The 24932-nt window shown below is 43.9% G+C and overlaps 1 protein-coding gene across 1 annotated transcript; it reads right to left on the bottom strand.

Annotated features, from left to right (window-relative positions):
• Positions 1–2387: 2387 nt before the first annotated feature.
• Positions 2388–24232, bottom strand: LOC116502769 (zinc finger protein 260-like). The gene is made up of 2 exons (XM_032208695.1): positions 24112–24232; positions 2388–5909 (listed from the first exon to the last, which is right to left on the bottom strand). The coding sequence occupies exon 2, from the start codon at positions 5809–5811 to the stop codon at positions 3943–3945; it is 1869 nt and encodes a 622-aa protein (XP_032064586.1). The 5' UTR covers positions 5812–5909; positions 24112–24232; the 3' UTR covers positions 2388–3942.
• Positions 24233–24932: the final 700 nt, after the last annotated feature.

Genomic DNA, 24932 nt, shown 5'->3' on the forward strand with positions numbered 1-24932 from the left:
CTCTCCTCCGCTCTTTTCCTTCCTTTCAGAGCAAGTTTCTTTTAAGTGCGCACACACAATCAGCAAACCGGTAGGAATCCACCAGTGCTCTATGCATCTGAATGGCTTCATTCCAGCATGATTATTCCTAAGGTTTTGTTTTCAGGTAAAACTTTTCCCACACTCCCCACATTTATAGTGCCTCCTTCCTGCCCCTCCTGGTGCCTCTGTAGTTCAGAAGAATCCACAAATCTATTCTCACCTTCTGGGCATTGATAGGGTCTCTCTCAGGTGTGAAGCCTCTGATGTTTAAACTAGGTGTGACTTTTCATCAAAACATCTCCACATTCTTTTGTCTTCACCTTGTCTTCTCCGTGTTCCTCTTCTAAGAACTCTCAATTTATCATCTAGAGGTAGTCCTCTACTTACGACCAACATTGAACCCAAAATTTCTGTTGTCAAGTGTTAAGTCCTCGAGACTATGACACCATTGTCTTGCATTGCTAGCTCCTGATTGGCTAAGACGCGAGGAGCCAGCTGGCGGGAAAATCCAGCAATTCTATTGATTAAGCATTTGACAGCTCTGGTATAAAAGCAGCTGTCAAATATTTTGTTGTTTGCTGGTTCGAGGTTTGCCTTACGTTGAGTTGTAGGGTACTGTAATAAAAGGTTGTGTTAGCTTCAACCTGCCTTCCCTTAGTTCCTGTCTGCCTCGTTCTCCCTACAGAACACTGGCGACGGGGATGGGATCAGGTCTGAGGTAAAGGAAAGAAGCAAAGTCACTATTAGAGCTGCCTCAACTTACTGGCGACAAGACATTGCTCCAAGGCTAATTCCTCATGTTCTGTCCTTCTAAGGATGGCTTACCTAATAGCATTCACAGCATTCAGCCCGGCCACTGAAATATGGGACGCCTACCTTGAGAGGTTTGAGTGCTTCCTGGAGGCAAACGACTTCACTGGTTTCTCTAGTGGCCGTAAAAGAGGCTATTTACTCAGTGCCTGTGGCTACAAGAGGTTTGGAACAGCCCCGTGCCCGGTCATCAAGCAAAGTTCTGCAGAACAACTTATTTGTCGCCAGCTCCAGAGAACCCTGGACCGGCTGCACCCCGGTTATGCAGCAGAAAAAAGCCCCCTTGCAAGCAACACATGGGCCTTTAATGTGGGAGACCCCGTCTACACCCACAACTATGGGGCCAAACCAAGGTGGCTTCTCGTACAAATCACGCAACTAACTGGACCCTACTCTTATAGGGTCCAGCTCAATGATGGGCAAATGTGGCGCTGGCACATCAACCCACTCCGACGGCGAGCCACCAGGGCAGCAGACCAACACCCAGGGCAGGCCCAACCCTGTGAGTTTTCCCCATTTTACCACCTTTCTTCCCACACTTGTTAAGTGAAACACTGCAGTTGTATAGCTAGTCTCATGGTTGTTAAGTGAATCTGACTTCACCCTTCACTTTGCTTGTCAAAAGGTCTCAAAAGGGGATCAGGTGACCCTGGGACACTGCGACCGTCATAAATGTGAGTCAGTGGTCAAGCATCTGAATTTTGATCACACGACCATGGGGTTCCTGAGACATGATCATAAGTCAGTTTTTTCAGTGCCACTGTAACTTCGAATGGACACTAAATGAACCCTCCTTTTGCTTTTCATCCATTTCCCTTTTTCTTTTCAAATTCTTAGAATCAAAGGGCTAGAAGGGACCTACCACAGAATGACAGAGGCACAGGCTTCTAGTCCCACCTTTCCGTATAAGGAGTCCTTATACGCTTTCCGACAATTTCACATTAGATATTAGGTTTCCACACACACATCAAATTTTCATTTTCATGTCTTGGAAATAATTTATTTTAAAAATTATAACACAATTTAACTTAGTAAAGAAAATTTCCAAGGAGGAAATTTTAATGGACAAACTCCAGGAGGCAAGACACTCCAATTGGAAAGGAAAAGTATTCTCATGTTTGAGTTGAGTTTGAGTTTATTGGTCTTGTATGCCACCCACTCCCAAAGGACTCCGGGCGGCTTACAATAAACAAGGGAAGGGGGTAAATAAACAAAACAACACTTTAAAATACAGAACATTCACAGTTACCGTGGAGCTGGATATTTCACAAGCCCCCAGGCCTGCTGGAGCAGCCAGGACTTGGTGGCTTTGCAGAAGGCCGGGAGGGTAGTAAGGGTCCGGATCTCCATGGGGAGGTCGTTCCAAAGGGCTGGAGCTGCAACAGAGAAGGCTCCGGCCCACCCCCGCACCCGTAGACCCCATATCCCCTCCCACAGCCTCCGCTCCATCCGGCAGGCGATTTTTCTCACTCATTCTGGGATGGGAGGTAGGCCTGGGCCCCCTACCACTTCTGCAATAGCACTCAGTAGAGGAGGCACCAGGCTGTACTCTCAGTCCTCACATACATGCACAGCCACTCATCCATGCAATCCCCACATATGTTAATTAAACACAAAAAATACAACAATATGAGGTTAAAAAGGTGGGTACAAACATCAGCCAGGCACACCATTCACACTACATTCCTAAAATGTGCGGAGCACTGCGCAAGTACGGTTAAGATAGTTAATGATGCGGAAGGAGGAGGGAGAGCTGCTCCGCCCCTCTCCCTTCCTCAGGTCCTGAAGAGCACCCAAAGTCAAGGTCCAAAAGAAAGCCGTGTTGGGTGGGCGATTGTAAAATAGAGGGCAGATGGAGTGATGTCCCTGATAGTTGGAATAATATTCTTGGGGTAGCGGTGGGCAGCCGTAGTCGCAACAAAAGGAGCAGCGGCGTAGCTCTGGAAGTCCGAGAGTCCAAGTTCGTAAACAAAGTAAACAGAGAGAGCCAGATGGTAAAGGTGGTAAAGAAAGGAAGTAGACTCCGTAATTGCAGAAGAAGGCGGGGGAGGGTTGCACTGCAAAGAGGCTCTGATCGAGTAGAGCCAGGGGGGTGGGGGGATGGTCGCAAAGACACCAAGAAAAGCCCCCTTCCATCCAAGGCTGCCATCCAGCGCCGCGTGAATCGGCCACCCCACTCTCCAATGCTGATGATAGACTGGTGCAAATCCACAGGCTCCTTCCAGTGTCATAAAAATAAATAGAAAGCCGGAACAAGACCGGCAGGGTCGCTGCAAGCTGTTGAGGTGATACGCGAGGGGGGGTGCCTGGGGGGGGCATAACGGTGACAACAAAACCTGCCGATCGATCTCCTTTGGCACCATCCGGGCGAGCTACCCCCTCCCTGGCACGATAGTCCCCTGTTCAGTCCAGTCCAGAGTGGCTCTGCTGGGTCTCCCGAACAGGAAATAGAGTTGCAAGGCGCCGGCCTCGTTAACACTGCCGGAAGCGGCGTCGCCAGCATGAAACCGCCATCTTCGCTGCTCGGCCAAAGAAACGAGCAAAAACACCGCATAGGCTGGGAGCCAGCCGAGAACAGTGACTCCCCAGCTGATCGCCTGCCCGAGTCCCCTGGGTCATACTCTACCATTAGGGCTCCTTTCTGAAAGACTTGTAGCTGAAACCGGTGGTGTTTTCAGCATTCCTTCTGCCTGTCTCGCCAGAGCGAAAAGCAACCGACCATTCCGCAGCTCACACATGCGCACAAAGCACATGTTACTCACACCTGCAAGGTTTTCCTCCTGTGTGGATTTTTCATGTGCATCCGAAGATCTGATGATCATATAGAAAACTTTGCCACATTCCAAGCCCTGATACATCACACTTCAAGCTTTTAAATTGCATCTTTTGCTATATGGATTAGAGTTTGATTTTTAAGGTACAATTGACAAGAGAATGCTCTCCCACGATCTAAGAGTTTCTAATTTTTCTCCCCTTTATGATCTCTTATATGGCTTCTAAGAGTTGAACAACTATGAAAAACTGTTGTACCATCAGGGCCTATTAGGGCTTTTCCCATGTCATTTTTCTCATGTCTCCCCTTTGAACAAAACATTACAACACTCTGCATCTCTATGGCTTCACTCGTGAATGGATCTTATGATGCCTCCCAAGGTGTTGTTTTTGGGAAAAACCTTTCCCACACTCCACACATAGGTATGGCTTCTCCCCCGTGTGGATTCTCAGATGAACCCGAAGCAGTGTTGCTGTGAGAAAACTTTTCCCACACTCCCCACATTTATAGGGCCTCTCTCCTGTGTGCCCCTTCTGATGTCTCCGAAGTTCAGCAGCCTCCACAAATGTTTTCTCACATTCTGAGCATTGATAGGGTCTGTCTTTAGTGTGAAGTCTCTGATGTCGAATTAGGTGTGACTTGTAGCCAAAACACCGCCCACATTCTGGGCACTTTTCATTTTTCTGCACAGGCTTGGAAGGCTCCTCTCCTTTGTGAATCATCTCGTGTTTTCTAAGATAATATCTGCTACGGAAAGTTTTCTCACATTCTGGACATTTATATTGCTTCTCTAAGTGGCTTCTCTGATGCTTCCAAAGTGTATATTTACGGTTAAAAGATTTCTCACACACTGAGCATTTGTGGCATTTTTCACCCGTGTGGGTTTGCCAGTGAATTCTAAGGGATGATCCATAAGCAAATGCTTTCCCACATTCTAAACATTTGAACTTTTTTCCCCCTCTGTGAACGTTCTCATGACTTCTCAGGCTTCGTACTGTACGGAAAAATGTTCCACACTCGATGCACATATAGGCCTTCACACCTGTATGGATACTCTGATGTTCAAAAAGAGTTTCTTTAAAAGAAAAACATTTATCACAATCATTACATTTATATAGTTTTTCTCCACAGTGCGTTCTTTGGTGTTTCCTAAGTTCAGAAGAACCTGCAAATCTTTTCTCACATTTTGGGCATTTATAGGGTCTATCCCCAGTGTGAAGTTTCTGATGTCGAATTAGGTGTCCCTTCTGAATAAAACATCTCCCACAGTCTGGGCATTGATGGGGTCTTTCTCCGGTGTGAATTTTCTGATGTCTGATTAGACATGATTTATAGCCAAAACATCTCCCACATTTTGGGCACTGAAAGGGTTTTTCCCCAGTGTGAATTCTCTGATGTTTCAGCCGGGATGATTTGCTGGAAAAAGATTTCCCACATTCTAGGCACATTTTGTTTTCGTCCTTTGTGTGTGTTTTATGATGTTTGCAAAGAGATGAGCTCCGAGTGAAACACTTCCCACATTCTAGGCATTTATAAGGACTCTGCGCTTTGTGAATTTTCTCATGTCTTCTAAACAATTGTTTGTAACGGAAAGATTTCCCACACTCCAGAAATTGATAAGGTTTCCCTCCGGTATGGATTTGCTGATGTTTAAGCAGCTGCGAGGTTTGGGAAAAGCACAGCCCACATTGCACACACTTGCAGGGCTTCTCTTCAGTCGGGCTGTTCTGAGGCCTAGAGAGACGCCGTCTCTCAGGAAATCTTCCCCAGCGCTTCCAGGACTCCTGAGATCTCTTTCCCTGGTGGATTCGCTGATGGGCTCCAAGGTCCGAGCCTTTAGCAAAACGCTCCCTGCACTCTCCACATTTGTAAGGCTTCAGTCCTGGGTGGCTCCGGACATGTTTGGCAAAGCTCCACACTCCAGGAAAGGATTTCCCACAAAGGAAACACAGGTGGGATCCATTCCCCGTGTGCAGCTTCCGGTGAATCAAAAGGAGGGACCGGTAAGCAAAGGATTTCCCACAATCGGAGCATTTGGAGAGTCTCCCCTGATTCCTCTGGGGGGACCTGTGGCCAACGTGTTCCCCCCTCTGCATAGTCTCCAGGGGCTGCTCACTTCCAGGGATTTCTATTGAAGGAAATTCAAACAAGCAGAACTTTGGCCAAAAGGTTGAACGATGGGCAGGAGGAGGGAGGGGCTCCAGCATGAGTCCGAAAGCCGAGAAGATGAAACCTCTGGCCTTGGTGACTGACCCAGATTGGATCCTGCAAGCAGAACTTTGTCCAAAGGTTTTCCTGGTGGCACCTGTAGGATGAAGAAAAAAGAAGTGAAGGAGAGAAGATTTATTTTCTTCAGCTATCCAAATAGCCCAAACCATAGCTGGGACACCCCCTATATGAACACTGGTGGGGTCCTCAAAGCCTCTATTCCCCACCCCCACCCCAGAATGAAAGCCATGCTGGGATGCGCCCTGTGGAGCTGACCTCCCCTCCCCTTTTCTTCATATGATGAGGGGGGTGGCTGACAGAATCCCTGTTGCCCCCCATTTGCCTGCCTGAACTGGGGATGATCCCTGCCTTTTCCTTTTGCTCAGTTTGGGTGGGGGAGATGATTCTATATGATGTGAGAGAAACTGCAAAGACCCCTCATAGGATTTATATGTTCCAGGTAGAGTTAATTGTGTACAGAGTACAATCCATGTAGGTATTCATAGACCCTGTTCTTTGGGCCAGCACAGATTGAATATGTGTCCTACCTAGAATGGTTTTCCAGTATTTGAGGGGCTGCCAGAATGAAAAGGAGGTCAGCCTACTCTCCAAGCACCAGAAGGCAGGACGAGAAATGTTGGATGGAAGCTAATCAAGGAGATGTTGAAAGAAATGTCCTTCTGGGTTCAGCTCCAATTGGGGAAGACGACACTGGAGACATGAAGGCTGCTTGGAAAGATGGTTTATTGTTGGACAAGGCCACATGGCTTGAGCCCTGAACAGAAAAGGTGATCACATGCTTCAATGTTGGTGGAGAAGAAGAGAGAAGGGCTGAAGGAGGAGCTTGCTAGGCTTTTTATACCCTGTTTAGTCTCACCTCTCTGTTTCCTGGTCCTGTGTAATAAATGTATTCTGATTGGTTGTGAGACTCCCATGGTGCCATGCAGGGGGCTACTCTCTAGACTGTATTTTGAATCCAGGTATAGATGAGTTCTCAGATGCCATGTGGAGAGTTGACTAATATCCCTTCCCCCTGGAGCTGCAGTGGAGAAGTCTTTATTATGTAAAGTGGGCTAGCCTGGTCTTCTCAATGGCCTATTGACAAAGTGGGGATGGGCAGGAAGCTACAGGCAACTATTCTGTCTTTTAAAGCATGTTTCTTTCTTTTCACATCCAGAGAAATATTCTGCCTTTTCAATATTTCCTAGGATATTTTATAGTTCTGCGAGAGGGCTGGATGATAACTTCCCACAGAGAGAAGCAAGCTGGAATTAAGGAGAAACTTCCTAACAGGGAGGACAATTAATCAGTGGAGCAAAAAAGAGAGATGATAAAACATAATTAAATAATAACCGAAAAAGAATTAGCACAGAAAATTTAAGTGGTAAAAAATATTTCTTTGAAGAAGCCAACAAACCCAGACGATGGCTGGCATACAGATTGAAAAATGAAAATCGGAAGAAAAGTGGCAAATTAGACTAAAACCCCAGGATCAGACGGAATCCCAGTGGAATTATACAAATATAATCAAATAATATTGGAGGAAGTAGGATTGGAAATGTTTAATGAAGTTTTAGGAAAAGCCAAGATGCTTGAATCATGGACGGAAGCAATATCGCTCATCCCTAAAGAAGCAGCTAACTTACAAGAAATTCAAAACTATAAACCAATTTCACTATTGAATTCCAATTATAAATTATTTGCAGCAATTATGGCAGGAAGAATTAAACAAGTGCTAAATGAATGAATACATTCAGAGCAAAATGGATTTTTTTATCACAGACACATTAAAAATAATACAAGAGTCATCCTAGATATATTAGAATATTATGAGGTGCATCCGGAAAAGAAATTGGTTCTGTTTTTTCTTGATGGATCCCTCGGTTAGACCTACCTCTATTTCAGCTTCTGAAGCTTAGCTGATCGGGGGGGGGGGGGGTGTCAGATTGCCGCTCCTCAGCCGTTTTCCTTCCTTTCAGAGCAGGTTTTTTTTAAGGGCACACACACAATCAGCAAACCACTGAACCCAACATTTCTGTTGACAAGTGAAACACTTGAGTTTTCTCCATTTTACGACCATTCTTCCCACACTTGTTAAGTAAAACACTGCAGTTGTATAGCTAGTCTCATGGTTGTTAAGTGAATCTGACTTCACCCTTCACTTTGCTTGACAAAAGATCGCAAAAGGGGATAAGGTAACCCTGGGACACTGCAACCGTCATAAATGTGAGTCAGTGATCAAGCATCTGAATTTTGATCACATGACCATGGGGTTGCTGAGACATGGTCATAAGTCACTTTTTTCAGTGCCACTGTAACTTTGAATGGACACTAAATGAACCCTCCTTTTACTTTTCATCCATTTCCCTTTTTATTTTCAAATTAAGATGCTTCCTTAATGACGGATTTTGGAATCCTGAGAGGTGGCATGCAAAGAAGAGACTTCATAGGGGTTTTCTACAGGGGTTTTTAAATCAAATTTTAAAGGGAGGGCAGGGGGGGGGTTGATTCAGATTGCTCAGACAGGCTTGGGGGGGGGGGGAGTCTGCCAGGGCATAGGACAGAGCTAACTAATGGGCACAGGTCAGGAGTGCTGGGAAGGGTTGGGATTCCGGGGGAGACATTAAGCCATTCCATTGGGGGGTTCACCATCTCTACTGTTTGTGGGAGAGGCAGATATGGTGGGGACAAATTATGTTTGGGGGACGCGGGTCCGCTGTTTAAGAGCGATCGCGCATTCCGACCCTCATCACCCTTCTCACACCTGGGTGCTCGGGATTACAGGACCCTGGTCTCCGGCTGGTGTCACTTAATGCCAGGTCAATCGTACATAAGGCTCCCCTCATTTACGACCTCATACAAGAGGGTAGAGCGGACCTGGCATGCATTATGGAGACCTGGTTGGGCCAAGAGGGGGGTGTTCCCCTTAGTGAATTATGCCCACCAGGCTTCCAGGCATTTCACCAGCCGAGAGCCCAGGGCAGGGCAGGGGTGGTGGTGGTTATTAGGGAAAGTCTCAGACCTCAGGAGGTCACTGTGCCTCAGATAGGCAGGTGTAAGTCTTTTTGTGAAATGGGGCTTTGGAGTTCAGGTGGACCTTTTTGTTACGTACCTGTCTCCCTGCTACGTTTCATCGGCCCTGCCGGAATTGCTGGATGTGTTAGGTAGATTGGCGGTTGATTTCCCCAGGCTTATGATCCTGGGGGATTTCAATCTGCTTTCCATTGGCGAGACATCTGAGTCAGCTCGGGAGTTCATGGCTTCCATGACGGCTATGGACCTAACTCAGTTAATTCAAGACCCCACCCATAATGGGGGACACACGCTCGATCTGATTTTTGTCTCTGGGCAGTGGATAAATGATCTAGATTTAGGGGATATTTCTATCCAACCCTTGTCATGGTCAGATCATTTCCTCATCAGGCTTGACTTCCATACTGCTACCCCTCACCGCACAGAGGCGGAACCGACTAGATGGTTCCGCCCCAGGCAGCTGATGGACCCTGAAAGATTCCTGATGAAGCTTGGGACTTTTCCTGAATCCCTTGCTCACAACTCGACTGAAGCCCTAGTGGAAGCCTGGGATAGGGCAGCCACTGGGGCTTTGGATCGTGTTGTGCCTTTGCGGCCTCTGACCCGGTCACGATCCCGGGTAGCTCCCTGGTTTACCAAGGAGCTCCGGGAGATGAAACGCCGAAAAAGACGTCTAGAGAGTGGTTGAAGGGCCAGCCGGTCTGAATCTGATCGAACACTAGTAAGAATTCATATTAAATCCTACTTAGTGGCAATAAAAGCGGCAAAACGGCATTTTTCCGCTCTTATCGCATCCGCAGATAACTGCCCAGCCACCCTGTTTAGGGTGACCCGCTCCTTACTTAACCAAGGAGCTGGGAAAGACCCCTTGCAGGGTAGGACTGAAGAATTTGTTCAGTATCTGCAGGATAAAATCGCTCAGATCCGGACAGGCTTGGACTCTGACTGGGTAGATTCGGGCGAGTCGACGGGGATGAATCTTGTGGAGACCATCTGGGATGAGTTTGATCCTGTGACCCCCGAGGGCATGGACAGGATTATGGGGAGACTCAGTGCTGCCACTTGTGTGCTGGACCCGTGTCCCTCTTGGTTAGTCTCGGCTTCCTGGGAGGTGACACGAGGCTGGCTCCAGGCGATTACCAATGCTTTGTTGAGAGAGGGGTTCTTTCCCACCGCCTTGAAGGAGGCGGTGGTGAGGCCCATCCTTAAGAAGCCTTCACTGGACCCAGCTTCTTTAGCCAACTATCGTCCCGTCTCCAACCTTTGCTTTGTAGCGAAGGTTGTTGAGAATGCGGTAGAACGTCAGCTTCCCCAGTCCCTGGATGAAGCTGTCTACCTGGATCCGTTTCAGTCGGGTTTCAGGCCCAGATACAGCACAGAGATGGCATTGGTCGATGATCTCTGGCGGGCCCGGGACAGGGGCTGCTCCTCTGTCCTGGTCCTATTAGACCTCTCAGTGGCTTTCAATACCATCGACCATGGTATCCTACTGCGACGACTCGAGGGGTTGGGAGTGGGGGGCACCGTTTTACGGTGGTTCTCCTCCTATCTGTCGGATCGGTCGCAGTTTGTGTTGACTGGAGGGCAGGGATTGACCCCGAGGTGCGTCACTTGTGGGGTGCCCCAGGGGTCGGTTCTCTCACCCCTCCTGTTCAACATATATATGAAACCACTGGGTAAGATCATCCGTGGTTTTGGGGTACGGTATCATCAATTTGCTGATGATACCCAACTTTTCATCTCTACCCCAAACCACCCAAATGATGCCCTCGACGTGATGTCCCGATGCCTGGAGGCTGTGCGGATCTGAATGGGGAGGAACAGGCTCAAGCTCAATCCCTCCAAGACGGAGTGGCTGTGGTTTCCGTCATCCCGATTTGTGCATCTTGCTCCATCTTTGATGATAGGGGGAGAAATTTTAGCCCCCTCAGAGAGGGCCCGCAATCTGGGCGTCCTCCTGGATACGCGGCTTAGTTTAGAAGAACACCTGACGGCCGTGACCAGCGGGGCCTTTTACCAGTTCACCTGGTACGTCAGTTGCGCCCCTTCCTGGATCAGGATGCTCTGTGCACAGTCACTCATGCCCTCGTCCTCTCTCGCCTGGACTACTGTAACGCTCTCTACATGGGGCTGCCCTTGAAGAGCACCCGGAAGCTTCAACTGATCCAGAATGCGGCTGCGCGGGTTATCATGGGGGCACCCAGGTGCTCCCATGTTACACCCCTTTTAGGCGGCCTGCACTGGTTGCTGGTTGTCTTCCGGGTGCGATTCAAGGTACTAATTATGACCTTTAAAGCGTTCCATGGCTTAGGCCCAGGGTTCTTGCGAGACCACCTACTGCCACCAGTAGCCTCCCACCGTCCAGTGCGATCACACAGAGTTGGGCTCCTCAGGGTGCCGTCAGCCAGACAGTGTCGGCTAGTGACCCCCAGGGGGAGATCCTTCTCTGTGGGAGCGCCTTCCCTCTGGAATAAGCTGCTCCCGGAGCTTCGTACAATCCCCGACCTCCGGTCCTTCCGACGCTAAAAAGTTGGCTTTTCCAGCAAGCCAGCCTGGCCTGAACAAAACAAAACAAATTATTGATCACTGTTAATTTTAATTCAAATTCTTTTTTAAAAAATGTCATTGTCAATTTTAATTGGGTTTGGGATATTCTTTTTTTTCCTTTTCTTTTGTATTATGTGTTTCTTTTAATGTTGTACGCCGCCCTGAGTCCTTGGGAGAAGGACGGCATATAAATCTAATAAACCTAAACCTAAATTCTTAGAATCAAAGGGCTAGAAGGGACCTACCACAGAATAACAGAGGCACAGACTTCTAGTCCCACCTTCCTGTATAAGTAGTCCTTATACGGTTCCCAACAATTTCACATTGGATATTAGGTTTCCACACTCATATCAGATTTTCATTTTCATGTCTTAGAATTAATTTGTTTTAAAAATTATAACAACATTGAAGTTAGGAAAAAAAATTTCCAAGGAGGCAATTTTAATGGACAAATTCCAGGAGGCGAGACGCTCCAATTGGCAAGGAAAAGAATTCTCATGTTACTCACACCTGCAAGATTTTCCTCCTGTGTGGATTTTACATGTGCATCTGAAGATCTGATGATCAGATAAAAAACTTTGCCACATTCTAAGCCCTGATACATCACACTTCAAGCATTTAAACTGCATCTCTTGCTATATGGATTAGAGTTTGATTTTTAAGGAACGATTGACAAGAAAATGCTCTCCCACGATCTAAGAGTTTCTAATTTTTCTCCTCTTTATGATCTCTTATGTGGCTTCTAAGAGTTGAACAACTATGAAAAACTGTTCTACCATCAGGGCCTATTAGGGCTTTTCCCATGTCATTTTTCTCATGTCTCCCTTTTGAACAAAACATTACAACACTATGTGCATCTCTATGGCTTCACTCGTGAATGGATCTTTTGATGCCTCCCAAGGTGTTGTTTTCTGGAAAAACCTTTCCCACACTCCACACATAGGTATGGCTTCTCCCCCGTGTGGATTCTCAGATGAACCCGAAGCAGTGTTGCTGTGAGAAAACTTTTCCCACACTCCCCACATTTATAGGGCCTCTCTCCTGTGTGCCCCTTCTGATGTCTCCGAAGTTCAGCAGCCTCCACAAATGTTTTCTCACATTCTGAGCATTGATAGGGTCTGTCTTTAGTGTGACGTCTCTGATGTCGAATTAGGTGTGACTTGTAGCGAAAACACCGCCCACATTCTGGGCACTTTTCATTTTTTGGCACAGGCTTGGAAGACTTCACTCCTTTGTGAATCCTCTCATGTTTTGTAAGATAATGTTTGCAACGAAAAGATTTCTCACACACTGAGCACTTGTGGCATTTTTCACCCGTGTGGGTTTGCCAGTGAATTCTAAGATGTGATGAACGACCAAATGCTTTCCCACATTCTAAACATTTGAACTTTTTTTCCCCTCTGTGAACGTTCTCATGCATTCTGAGGCATTGTATTGTACGGAAAAATGTTCCACACTCGATGCACATATAGGGCTTCACACCTGTATGGATACTCTGATGTTCAAAAAGATGTGACTTTTTAAAAAAACATTTATCACAATCGTTACATTTATATAGTTTTTCTCCACAGTGTGTTCTTTGGGGTTTCCGAAGTTCAGAAGAACCCACAAATCTTTTCTCAGATTTTGGGCATTTATAGTCTCTATCCCCAGTGTGAAGTTTCTGATGTCGAATTAGGTGTCCCTTCTGAATAAAACATCTCCCACAGTCTGGGCATTGATGGGGTCTTTCTCCAGTATGAATTTTCTGATGTCGAATTAGCTGTGACTTTGTGCAAAAACATCTCCCACATTCTTGGCATTTGTGGGGTTTTTCCCCAGTGTGAATTCTCTGATGTTGCAGCAGGCACCATTTCCTGGAAAAAGATTTCCCACATTCTAGGCATGTTTTGCTTTCGTCCTTTGTGTGTGTTTTATTATGTTTGCAAAGAGATGAGCACTTCCCACATTCTAGGCATTTATAAGGACTCTGCGCTGTGTGAATTTTCTCATGTCTTTGAAACCATTGTTTATAACGGAAAGATTTCCCACACTCCAGACATTGATAAGGTTTCCCTCCGGTGTGGATTTGCTGATGTTTAAGCAGCTGCGAGGTTTGGGAAAAGCATAGCCCACATTGCACACACTTGCAGGGCTTCTCTTCAGTCGGGCTGTTCTGAGGCCTAGAGAAATGCCATCTCTCAGGAAATCTTCCCCAGCGCTTCCAGGACTCCTGAGATCTCTTTCCCTGGTGGATTCGCTGATGGGCTCCAAGGTCCGAGCCTTTAGCAAAACGCTCCCTGCACTCTCCGCATTTGTAAGGCTTCAGTCCTGGGTGGCTCCGGAGATGTTTGGCAAAGCTCCACACTCCAGGAAAGGATTTCCCACAAAGGAAACACAGGTGGGATCCATTCCCCGTGTGCAGCTTCCGGTGGATCAAAAGGAGGGACCGGTAAGCAAAGGATTTCCTACAATCGGAGCATTTGGAGAGTCTCCCCTGATTCCTCTGGGGGGACCTTTGGCCAAAGTGTTCCCCCCTCTGCATAGTCTCCAGGGGCTGCTCACTTCCAGGGATTTCTATCGAAGGAAATTTGAACAAGCAGAACTTTGGCCAAAAGGTTGAACGATGGGCAGGAGGAGGGAGGGGCTCTAGCATGAGTCCAAAAGCCGAGAAGATGAAACCTCTGGCCTTGGTGACTGACCCAGATTGGATCCTGCAAGCAGAACTTTGTGCAAAGGTTTTCCTGGTGGCACCTGCAGGATGAAGAAAAAAGAAGTGAAGGAGAGAAGATTTATTTTCTTCAGCTCTCCAAATAGCCCAAGCAATAGCTGGGACACCCCCTATATGAACACTGGTGGGGTCCTCAAAGCCTCTATTCCCCCCACCCACCCCAGAATGAAAGCCATGCTGGGATGCCCCCTGTGGAGCTGACCTCCCCTCCCCTTTTCTTCGTATGATGAGGGGGATGGCTGACAGAATCCCTGTTGCCCCCCATTTCCCTGCCTGAACTGGGGATGATCCCTGCCTTTTCCTTTTGCTCGGTTTGGGTGGGGGAGATGATTCTATATGATGGGAGAGAAACTGCAAAGATCCCTCATAGGATTTATATGTTCCAAGTAGAGCTAATTGTGTACAGAGTACAACCCATGTAGGTATTCATAGACCCTGTTCTTTGGGCCAGCACACATTGAATGTGTCTCCCACCTAGAATGGCTTCCTATTCTTGCTTTATAGTTAAGGGAGGATGCAAATATATTGATTGGGGCCAGCAATACAGTTTGAACATAACAGGGAACAAACAATTCCCATTTAAAAAAATTGACCTTAGAATATATGGACCTAAAGAGGAAGACTGATGGAAGCCTATAACTTTTAGAAGGAAACAACAACCGAGAACAAATCCCCTTCTATGTATTCTCCTCCACTCCAAGGAATCAATTGCTGTCGTGTTCTCCCCCTGGAAGGAAATATGCAGCCACCCACAAAAGAGCAATAGTTCCTTAAAAAGAGGCAAAATCCAGCATTTCTACAACAGGAAGAAAATATCCCGGCATTTCATAGGGAAAGAAAGCGAGTTTCAGTGACAGGTGATTCAATTCTTAGGGAAGCAGAAACTATAGACTGCAGAGGAGATAGTTGTTCTAGGCAGGCATGTTCTCTCCCTGAAGCAAAAATTAAGGATTTAACAGAAATAAACCTATGGAGTACCAACCTTTCTTGTCCTGCACCTGGAGATCAATAAGACAACAATGAATCTGGAAAGAACCAATGTGGTTCCATTTTCAAGAAAGGGTGGGGGGGTGGGAGAGACCCTGGAAACTACAAACGATTCAGCCCAACATCAGTATCTGGGAAGATCCTGGAAAGAATAATAAAAACACAGATCTTCGAACATCTAGAGACAAAGTTATAAATAAAAGTTAGCATGGGTTTGTTAAAGCAGATCATGCCAAAACAATCTTATTTCCTTATTTGACGAGAATGGTTAGTCTGGACTAGAAAAGAAGGTTTGGGGGTGACATGATAGTAGTATTCTAGTATTTGAGAGAATGAAGAGGAGGTCAGCCTATTCTCCAAGCACCAGAAGGCAGGACGAGAAATATTGGATGGAAGCTAACCAAGGAGAGGAGCAAGCTGGAATTAAGGAAAAACTTCCTAACAGTGAGGACAATTAATCAGTAGAGCAACTGGTTTGCAGAGGTTGTGGCTGCTACAACACTGGAGTCTTTTAAGAAAAGAATGGACAGCCACCGGTCCGAAATGGTATAGGAACTCCTGTTTTAGCAGGGGGCTGGACTAGAAGACCTCCGGGGGTACCTTGCCGCCCTATTCTGGTGGATAAAACCCACCAAAAGGGGCTGCCACATCCCACCCTCCTTTAGAGCAAAACTGGGAAAGTAAAGATTTTTTTCAGATTCTACTCAGCTTTCTAGAAACAAACGTAAACAATTAAAACAGTAGATGAAAAGCAAACAATATTTATTCGCTATCATTTAAATAAAGGCCAAAATAAAAGTGCATCTTTTCTCCGTGGGAAAACATTCATCTCAATTCAAACAATTTGAACCTTTTTCTTCCGCTAAACAAAAACCCTCCACCTCCCATTGAAGAGATAATGGTGGATATTTCTTTCGTTCACCCAATAATCCCCATCCTCTTAAGTCCTTCAAGGAAAAGCTCCTTTTCCTCTGTGGGCCGAGGCTTCCCCCCTTTGCCCAAGAAAAGAGCACAGATGTTTAATAAACTTAGGAAACTGAAGGCAGACATAACCCGTATACAGGAAGTGCACATTAAAAGGGAACATATTAACTTACGGGAAAACACAAAATGTGGAAAAAAAATTTTTTTTCCTTTTTTTTTTTTCTGAAACAGAACTTTTTTATTTTTCTTTAAAAAAAAAAACACAAATATGTCATCATTTGTCAATCATTAAGACATTGAAGTACAATTTTTTTTGTGTGTGTGTACCCCTCCCTCCCTCCACCCCCCCACCCCCTTCCTCCTTCCCCCCCCCCCCCGACTTCCCAGAACCCGTACCCGGTATGGATTTTTAACTAACACAGTCTAAAATCTATTGAGAAAAAAGAAATAAAGAAATTAATGACATTCTAGATTGACCTTAGCTTCTTCTTACTGAACTGACTTTTAACAGTTTAAATCATTTCTGATCTTAAGCATAGGCTAACTGGAATTTCTTAGTCCCGTATTTATTTTGTATATAGTCAATCCATTTTTTCCAGTCTCGTTTATATCTCTCATTTGAATGATCTTTGAGATATGCCGATATTTTAGCCATTTCAGCTAAGTTTGTTACTTTCAATGTCCATTCTTGGATTGTAGGCAAGTCTTCCTTCTTCCAATATTGCGCCACCAACAGTCTTGCTGCAGTTATCAGGTGCAGAATCAAATTGGTCTCTACCACTGTAAAGTCAGTACATATACCTAGTAAAAATAACTGAGGACTAAACTTTATCCTTCTTTTAAAAACATTTTGCATGACCCACCATATTTTTATCCAAAATGCCTTAACCTTTTGGCAGGTCCACCATATATGATAATATGTAGCATCGAGAGAACCACACCTCCAACATTTAGGCTGTACATTCGGATACATAGAAGCCAACTTTTTAGGATCTAAATGCCATCTATAGAACATCTTGTAAAAATTTTCTCTCAGATTTTGAGCTTGTGTAAATTTCACATTTCTTACCCAAATTCTTTCCCATGTATCCAACATTATTGGTTCCTCAATATTTTGAGCCCATTTTATCATACAATCTTTAACTAATTCTGTTTCCGAATCCATCTGTATTAATACATTATATATCCTCTTTATATGCATTAAGCTTTGATCTCTTATTTGTTTAAACAGATTATCCTCAACTTGAATAAAACCAATTTTTTGATCTATTTTCCACCTAGCCTGTAATTGCCCATACTGGAACCATGTTTGAACTACCTTCTCCTCTTTTAATACCTCTAAAGATTTTAATTGTAATACCCCCCTTTCCGAGGTAAGAAGCTGTCTGTAGGTAATTCTGTCCTGTTTTTGTGCTGTATTCATATTTTCAATTGCGTGTCTAGGAATTGCCCACATGGGTATCTTGTCATTTAATTTATATTGGTATTTCTTCCAGACCCGCAATAAAGCATTTCTTAAAATATGACTTTTAAAGTTCTTATCCAATTTTTTGTTGAATAACAGGTAAGCATGCCAACCAAATAGCAGATCGTGTCCCTCAATGTTCAATATTCTATCATTGGTTAAGTGAATCCAATCACTAATTACAGATAATGCCACTGCATCATAATATAGTTTTAAATTAGGTAGTTTCAATCCTCAGTTGACTTGATATGAGTTTCTTGCAAACAAATTACATCGTTCTTAAACTGTTTGAGATAATGAAATATTTTCTTCCTCTTCTGTGGAGAGTTCAGTCCGTTAACATTCCATGTTAAAATCTTAGTTGTCATCTTTGGTTGGTTGAAGCATTTTTAGAGCTTCCTGTACGGCCTGTTTAACCTTAGGTCTAGCTCCTCCCATTGCTTCCAGATTTGTTGTTGTAGATCCTTGATCGATGGCCGATGATTGTTGATGCTGTTGCTTTTTCGCTTGTTTCTCCATACGTCTAGTAGTCATGCGGCTAGGTCTTGGTTCCATAGCACCTTGCACTTCTAGAGAAGAGAGATGCTCCATCTTGTCTGGTGGTTGTGTAGTTTGCTGTCTATCCTGTCCTTCTTGTGGTCTTTCTCTAGGTCCAGATGGTGCAGGGTGTCCGGCCTTCAATATATTATAATAAAAATCTCGGGCTTTCCATACAGCGTTGAGGCGGTATCTTTGCTTATCAAATGTAAATATGATGCCAAATGGTGCATCCCATCTATACTGTATCTGACGATTTCTGAGTTCTTCGACCAAAAAAGCGTAGTCTCTCCTGGCTCTTAACATTTGAGGTGGTATCTCTTTCAAAACAGCCAGGTCTTGACCGCCAATTTGAAGCTTAGTGTTATAAGATGCTTGCAGTACCATATTTCTAAACTCTCTTGTAGTAAAATATATAACGATGTCTCGAGGAAGCTGCTTCTGCTTTGCCAGCCAGGAGTTAACGCGGTAAGCTTTGTCAATTCGCCAATCTTGATTGGTCCCTGGTCTTCCCATCAGGCGGTCAAAAGCTTCCGATAGGATCTGTTTCAGGTTCTCCTGTTTCTCCTCACGCAGCCCCCTTACTCTTAATGCGAACTCCATTTGTCGGTACTGTATCATAATAATTTCTTTTTCAGCATTTTCCACTTTTTGTTCCACCACCTCTGTTTTCAATGTCAAGTTAGCATTGGCATCATTAAGAACCTCTAGAGTATCTTCCACTCCAGAAATATGTTCTGTTAATACAGTTACAAGACTCAGCATGTCGTCTCTAATTTTATCAACCTTAGCCTCAAATTTCTCATACAGCTCCTGTTTAAGTCCTTTTATTTCACTTTTAATTTCTTCTTTCATTTCTTTTATTTCCTCTTTTCTCTCCTCTCTATTATCTCTAAATTTATCTTCCATTTTAATTGTCTGTGCATTAAGAGCCTCGCTTAGATTACTCAGGAAAAATTCTTTCGTTAACACATCCCCAGCAGGGGGCGTAGGAAGCGGAGGCTGCAGCTTTGTGCCAGGCACTGAGGATGTGCCCCTGGAAGTAGAGGGTGACGACTTCAAGTTAATATTTGGTTTTGAGGCCATTTCAAAATTTATCTGCCTGCAGTTAATAAAACTCTATTGCCTAAATATGCAGCTTTAAATAAAGAGGCTTTTATTTTGAAGTTTAAGGCTTGGCAAAACTTTCAGTGAGTAAACATTGTAACAAGACCATTCAGCAGATTCATCACCATTTAACTTCCAAATAAGCAAGGTTAATGAAGGAGTAAAATTCTTCTATTGTGAAACCAAAACAAGTGATAAGCAATCTCTTTTGTTTTGAATTCTTGTGAGGAGGGACTTCCTGGGAGGAGCCTACTGGTGGGGGCAGCAAAAAATCAGCTGCCTCCGAATTCCTGGCTACGTACCTGTTTAGAGGATCTTCCATCTGACGTCTTATCAGGTTTTCTTATCCTTCAGGCAAGAAGGAAAGAAGAAACTGTTTTGCTGGCAAATGCTCTTCGATTTTTGCAGCTTTTGTGCTTGCAAGGAAAGGGGGGCTAGCCCAAGGCAGAACGGCTGTCCGTGCTGGGAACTTCAAACTGCCTTGTGCAGGACAAAGTAGGTCTCTCCCACTCTGCTCTAAGTTTTGTTTGATTTATTCTTATCACGAGCTGGATCCGTTTACTGTGGACAATAATTGCTTATCAATATTTTAGCTTCTTTTCTTTTTCTCCTTCGAAAAATTATTTACTCAGAGGCTTCTAAAATGGCGCCGAGCAGGCTGGTTTCTCCGGTAATAACGAACACTTTCTGCTAAAATGTGGAAAATTATATACAGCATTGGCAGACAAGAAAAAAGAGGGACAGCAACCTAGGTAAAAGAAAAAATAAAGTCCAAATTAGCCTACTCCAACGAAGAAGGCAGGATTCTAATGATTGAATTAGAAACAACACAAAAAACGACCTTATTAATAGTGATATATGCACCAAATCAGAAACAAGGGGAATATTATAGGAAATTGCATAATAAAAGAATGAATTAGATTATGAAAATATTTGCTTAATTGGGGATTATAACGCAATAGTGGATAAAAAGATGAACTATGAAAGTTAAAAAAAAAAGACGAAAAAAACGAATACCTAAATCCTTTTCTGAGAGGGCCACGGAATATAAACCATAAAAGAAACAGAATACACTCAAATGCTAGGGAAAGAATTAAAATTATTTCTTAGAATGAACAAAAAGGAAGACATCTCAATTCAAAATCTCTGGGATACCATGAAAGCATACATAAGAGGCCTCACGATTGCCTATATAGCAAGAAAAAACAGGGGGGGAAAAAGATAAACAAGAACGTATGCAAAAAGAACTTAGTGAAGCCAAAGCTGAATTACAGAAAGACCCAAAGAATAAAATTAAAAAACAAAAGAGATGATAAAATATAAGATTAATTTAATAACCCAAAAATAATTAGCACACAAAAATTTAAGCAGTCAAAAAAAATTGGCTGGCGTACAGATTGAAAAATGAAAGAGAAAAAGAATGATTTATCATCCACAATAATGACAAAGGAAATATTCAACATAAATCGGAAGAAAAGAGGCAAATTATTCAAAAATATTTCACAAAATTATACGCGCAAAATTATAACTAAGATAAAACAATATTTAAACCAAGAAAAGATAAATCCAATCTCGAAAGAACAAAGGGGGGGGGGGCGCGATAAACAGGCCAATAACGACATCAGAAGTAGAATTAGTCCTGAAAAACCAGAAGAAGAATAAAACCCCAGGACCAGACGGAATCCAGGTGGAGTTATACAAATATAAACAAATAATATTGGAAGAAGTAGGATTGGAAATGTTTAATGAAGTTTTAGAAAAGCCAAGATGCTTGAATCATGGATGGAAGCAATATCGCTCATCCGTAAAGAAGCAGCTAACTTACAAGAAATTCAAAACTATAAACCAATTTCACTATTGAATTCCGATTATAAATTATTTGCAGCAATTACGGCAGGAAGAATTAAACCAGTGCTAAATGAATGAATACATTCAGATGAAAATGGATTTTTACATCACAGACACATTAAAAATAATATAAGAGTCATCCTAGATATATTAGAATATTATGAGGTGCATCCGGAAAAGAAATTGGTTCTGGTTTTTCTTGATGCACAAAAAACATTCGACAATGTAATCTGGGAGTTTATAACAACTCAATTAGATAGGATGAAACTTGAAGAAAAATTTACAAAAATGATAGAAAAACTACATAATACCCAGACAGCCAAAGTTTTGATGAACGGAGACCTAACAGATAAGGTTGAAATAAAAAAGGAAGTTAGACAGGGATGCCCTTCTCTCCTTTGCTGTTTATATTAACTTTGGAAATATTGTTAAATGAAATTAAGAAGGACCAGGGAATAAAAGGTTTAAGACTTAAAAATGAAAAATGAAAACTAAGAATATGACAAAAAAGCAAGAAGAGGAATTGGAATTAGTGACTACAATGCAAACAATTAAGAAAGTGAAATACTTGGGGGTTTGGATGTCAGCAAAGTGTTCTACAATTAAAGATGATAATTATAATAAACTAATGACACAAAGAAAGATTTAAAAAGTTGGAAAAGTATTCAATTATCACTCATAGCCACAGTTAAAAGGAATATTTTACCAAGAATTTTATTTTTGTTGCAAGCCCCACCTATAAATCCTGGTAAAACTTTCTTCCAGGAATTAAACAAACTAACATCCAGGTTCATCTGATAAGGCCAAAAAGCGAGGATTAAACTAAAGTCAATGCAAGATAACAAGGAGAGAGGAGGTTCAGCATTACCAGACTGGGAATTATATACACAAGCAGTAACACTAACATGCTTGAAGGACTGGATGGAGTTAAAAAATAAAAGAATCTTGACCTTAGAAGGCCACAATCTGCAAGTAGGTTGGATCACGTTCCTATGGGATGGTAAAAACAACACACACAAATACTTTCAAAAACATCTAATTAGAAACGCGTTATTGCAAAACTGGTTCAAAATTTTAAAAAACCACTATATGAAAATCCAGAATTGGCTATCCCCGAACAGAAAGGATGTCGCACACAAATTTTACAGATATGAATAATGGACAGGGAAATTTAAAAACAATCAAATTGGTAGAACAAAACATGAAGGCCGACTGGCTAACTTACTTGAAAATTAAAGGTAAACACAAAAACGATACTAAATTATACGACACCCAAATGGAACCACACGAAATAAACAAAATAATTCAAAGTACAGAAAGAAAGATGATAGGGTGAATATATAAATTTCTTCTGAAATATAAAATGGAAGAAGAAATAGTGAAGGAACAAATTCGTAAGAAGGGCACAGAACTTTGGCTACAATATTGAATTAGGTAAATGGGGAAAATTTGGGGGAACAAATTTAAAAATGACACTATCGGTTGCATACAAGGAAAACTGGTACAAAATGTTTTACAGATGACACCTACCACCAGCAAGGTTAGCAAAAATCTCAGCAAATATATCACCAAAATGTTGGGAATGTGAAATAGCACATGGAACATATAATCACATATGGTGGATGTGTGAGGAAGCCAAAAAGCATGGGAAAAAATTCAAAATTGGTTAGAATCGATAACAGAACTCAAAATTGATTGGAAACCAGAAGTATTTTTATTAGGAATAATGAGAACCAATTGTCTTTGTATAAAAAAGAAGTCCAGTATTTAATTCTAAACATAATAACGATAGCGAGGATTGCCTTTGCTCAGAAATGGACAAATAAATTGATACCAAGCGAAGACGAAATAAGAAAGGTTATGGTCTGTGCCGAAATGGACAAATTAAAAAAAGAAATTCAGGGAAAAGAAGAGACAGAATATTATCATGTTGAAAGAAATGTCCTTTTGGGTTCAGCTCCAAGTGGGGAAGAAGACACTGGAGACATGGAGGCTGCTTGGAAAGGTGGTTTATTGTTGGACAGGGCCACATGGCTTGAGTCTTGAACAGAAAAGGTGATCACATGCTTCAATGTAGGTGGAGAAGAAGAGAAGGCTGAGGAAGGGGCTTGCTAGGCTTTTTATACCCTGTTTAGTCCCACCTCTCTGTTTCCCGTTCCTGTGTAAGAAATGTATTCTGATTGGTTGTCAGAATCCCATGGTGCCATGCAGGGGGCTACTCTCTAGTCTGTGATGAGTTCTCAGATGCCTTGTGATCAGTTTATATGATCATGCCTTTCTGTAGCTTCTGGTGAAGTCTTTATTATGTAAAGTGGGCTAGCCTGGCCATCTCAATGGCCCATTAACTGGGGATGGACAGGAAGCTACAGGCAACTATTCTGTCTTTTAAAACATGTTTCTTTCTTTTCACATCCAGAGAAATATTCTGCCTTTTCCATATTTCCTAGGATATTTCATTTTTCTGGGAGAGGGCTGGATGATCACTTCCCAGAATCAGATATGCGATAATTGGTATAGGTGGAGATAGGAAAGAAACAAAGGTCAATGAAAGAAGCCAACAAAGCCCAAAAATAGAATTTAAGGAGGATTAACATGTACTGTCCATGTGCACTCAAGAGACTTTAAATTTACTACAGGTAATCACTGAATATATCAGATTGATAAGTAAAATAAGAGGGTTAAAAATGGTGAAACTCAAACATATTAGAAGGGGAAGTAACATAAGAAGAATTGTACCGATTTGAAACTGCTATAAGAAGGAACATGAAGTTCCAATGTATTGTGTAAATGTAGTTTATGTCTAAATTTGGTTTCTGTGTATTTTGTAAGTTTGAAAATATATTTTTTTAAAAGCAAAGAATATTCATTCTCTACCATTTAAATAAAGGCGAAAGAAAATGGATCTTTTCTGCGCTGGGAAAATACTCAACTCAATTCAAGCCATTTGAACCCTTTTTCTTCCCCTAAAGAAAAACCCTCCACCCCCCATTGAAGAGAGAAGGGCGGGTATTTCTTTCAGCCACCCAATAATCCCCCCCCCTTAAACCCTTGGAGGAGAAGCCCCCTTTCCCTCCGTGGGGCGAGGCTCCCCCACCCCCCTTTGCCCAGAGGCTCCCCGTCCAGCCCCGCATCCACCCGCACCTTCCTCCTGGCACCGATTCGGGGCTACCTTCCTCCTGGCGGGGAGAAGCCCTCCTGGCAGCCCGAGGGAGAGCGGGAGCCCCACCTGCCCGGAGCGGAGCCCAGGAGCAGCCTTGCCGGAGGCCCAGAAGTTGCACAGTCGCCCAAAATGCCGCAAGTGGGGAAAAAGGCAGGAAAACTACCCGAAATTCAGCTCCCATACAAGGTGGAGAGGGAGACCGAGAGCAGGCTCCTAGAGAGGATCCACGGACGCTTCTTTTCCCGCCTTTTCCGGTCCCCATTCCTCCCTTGCAGAGTGTGGGAGACGCTCTAGCCCCTCCTTCCTCTCCTCCTCCTTGATCAGCTGCAGTTTCGGGGTCCGGCAAGCGCCGCTTCTCCCTCGGAGGACGCTGGGCGAGAGCCGCCGCTTTCCCAGCCGGGCGGAGTCCAGAGGGGCCCGGAGCCTTTCCCTCCCTTCTCCCCCCCCCCCCCAGGATATGGAAGAGTCAGCCGGGGATCCCCGCTCCCTCCTTCCCCCGAAGTTTGGGGTGGACTTGGAGGCGGGACCGGGCGCTGGGATCCCCCATCCGGCACCTGGCAAGGCTGAGACGGCTGGGGAGGATGGGCTCCGTAGTAGAAGCTCGTGGCTTCCGCAAGGACACAGACCGACACTAAACGAGGATTCCCTTCCAGCCCTGGAAGTCAGCCAAGCCCTCCATCCATTCATTGCCCGCCGGCCGGTCTCCCTGCAGCAGAGGCGGCCCCGTCGAGGTGGAAGGAAGGACCCCCCCCCCTCTTCCTCCTCCCGCCAGGTGCAAAGGGCGAAAGTTTAATTCCCTGCC

Source organism: Thamnophis elegans, chromosome 2 (genome assembly GCF_009769535.1).
Source record: "Thamnophis elegans isolate rThaEle1 chromosome 2, rThaEle1.pri, whole genome shotgun sequence".
Classification (NCBI taxonomy): domain Eukaryota; kingdom Metazoa; phylum Chordata; class Lepidosauria; order Squamata; family Colubridae; genus Thamnophis; species Thamnophis elegans.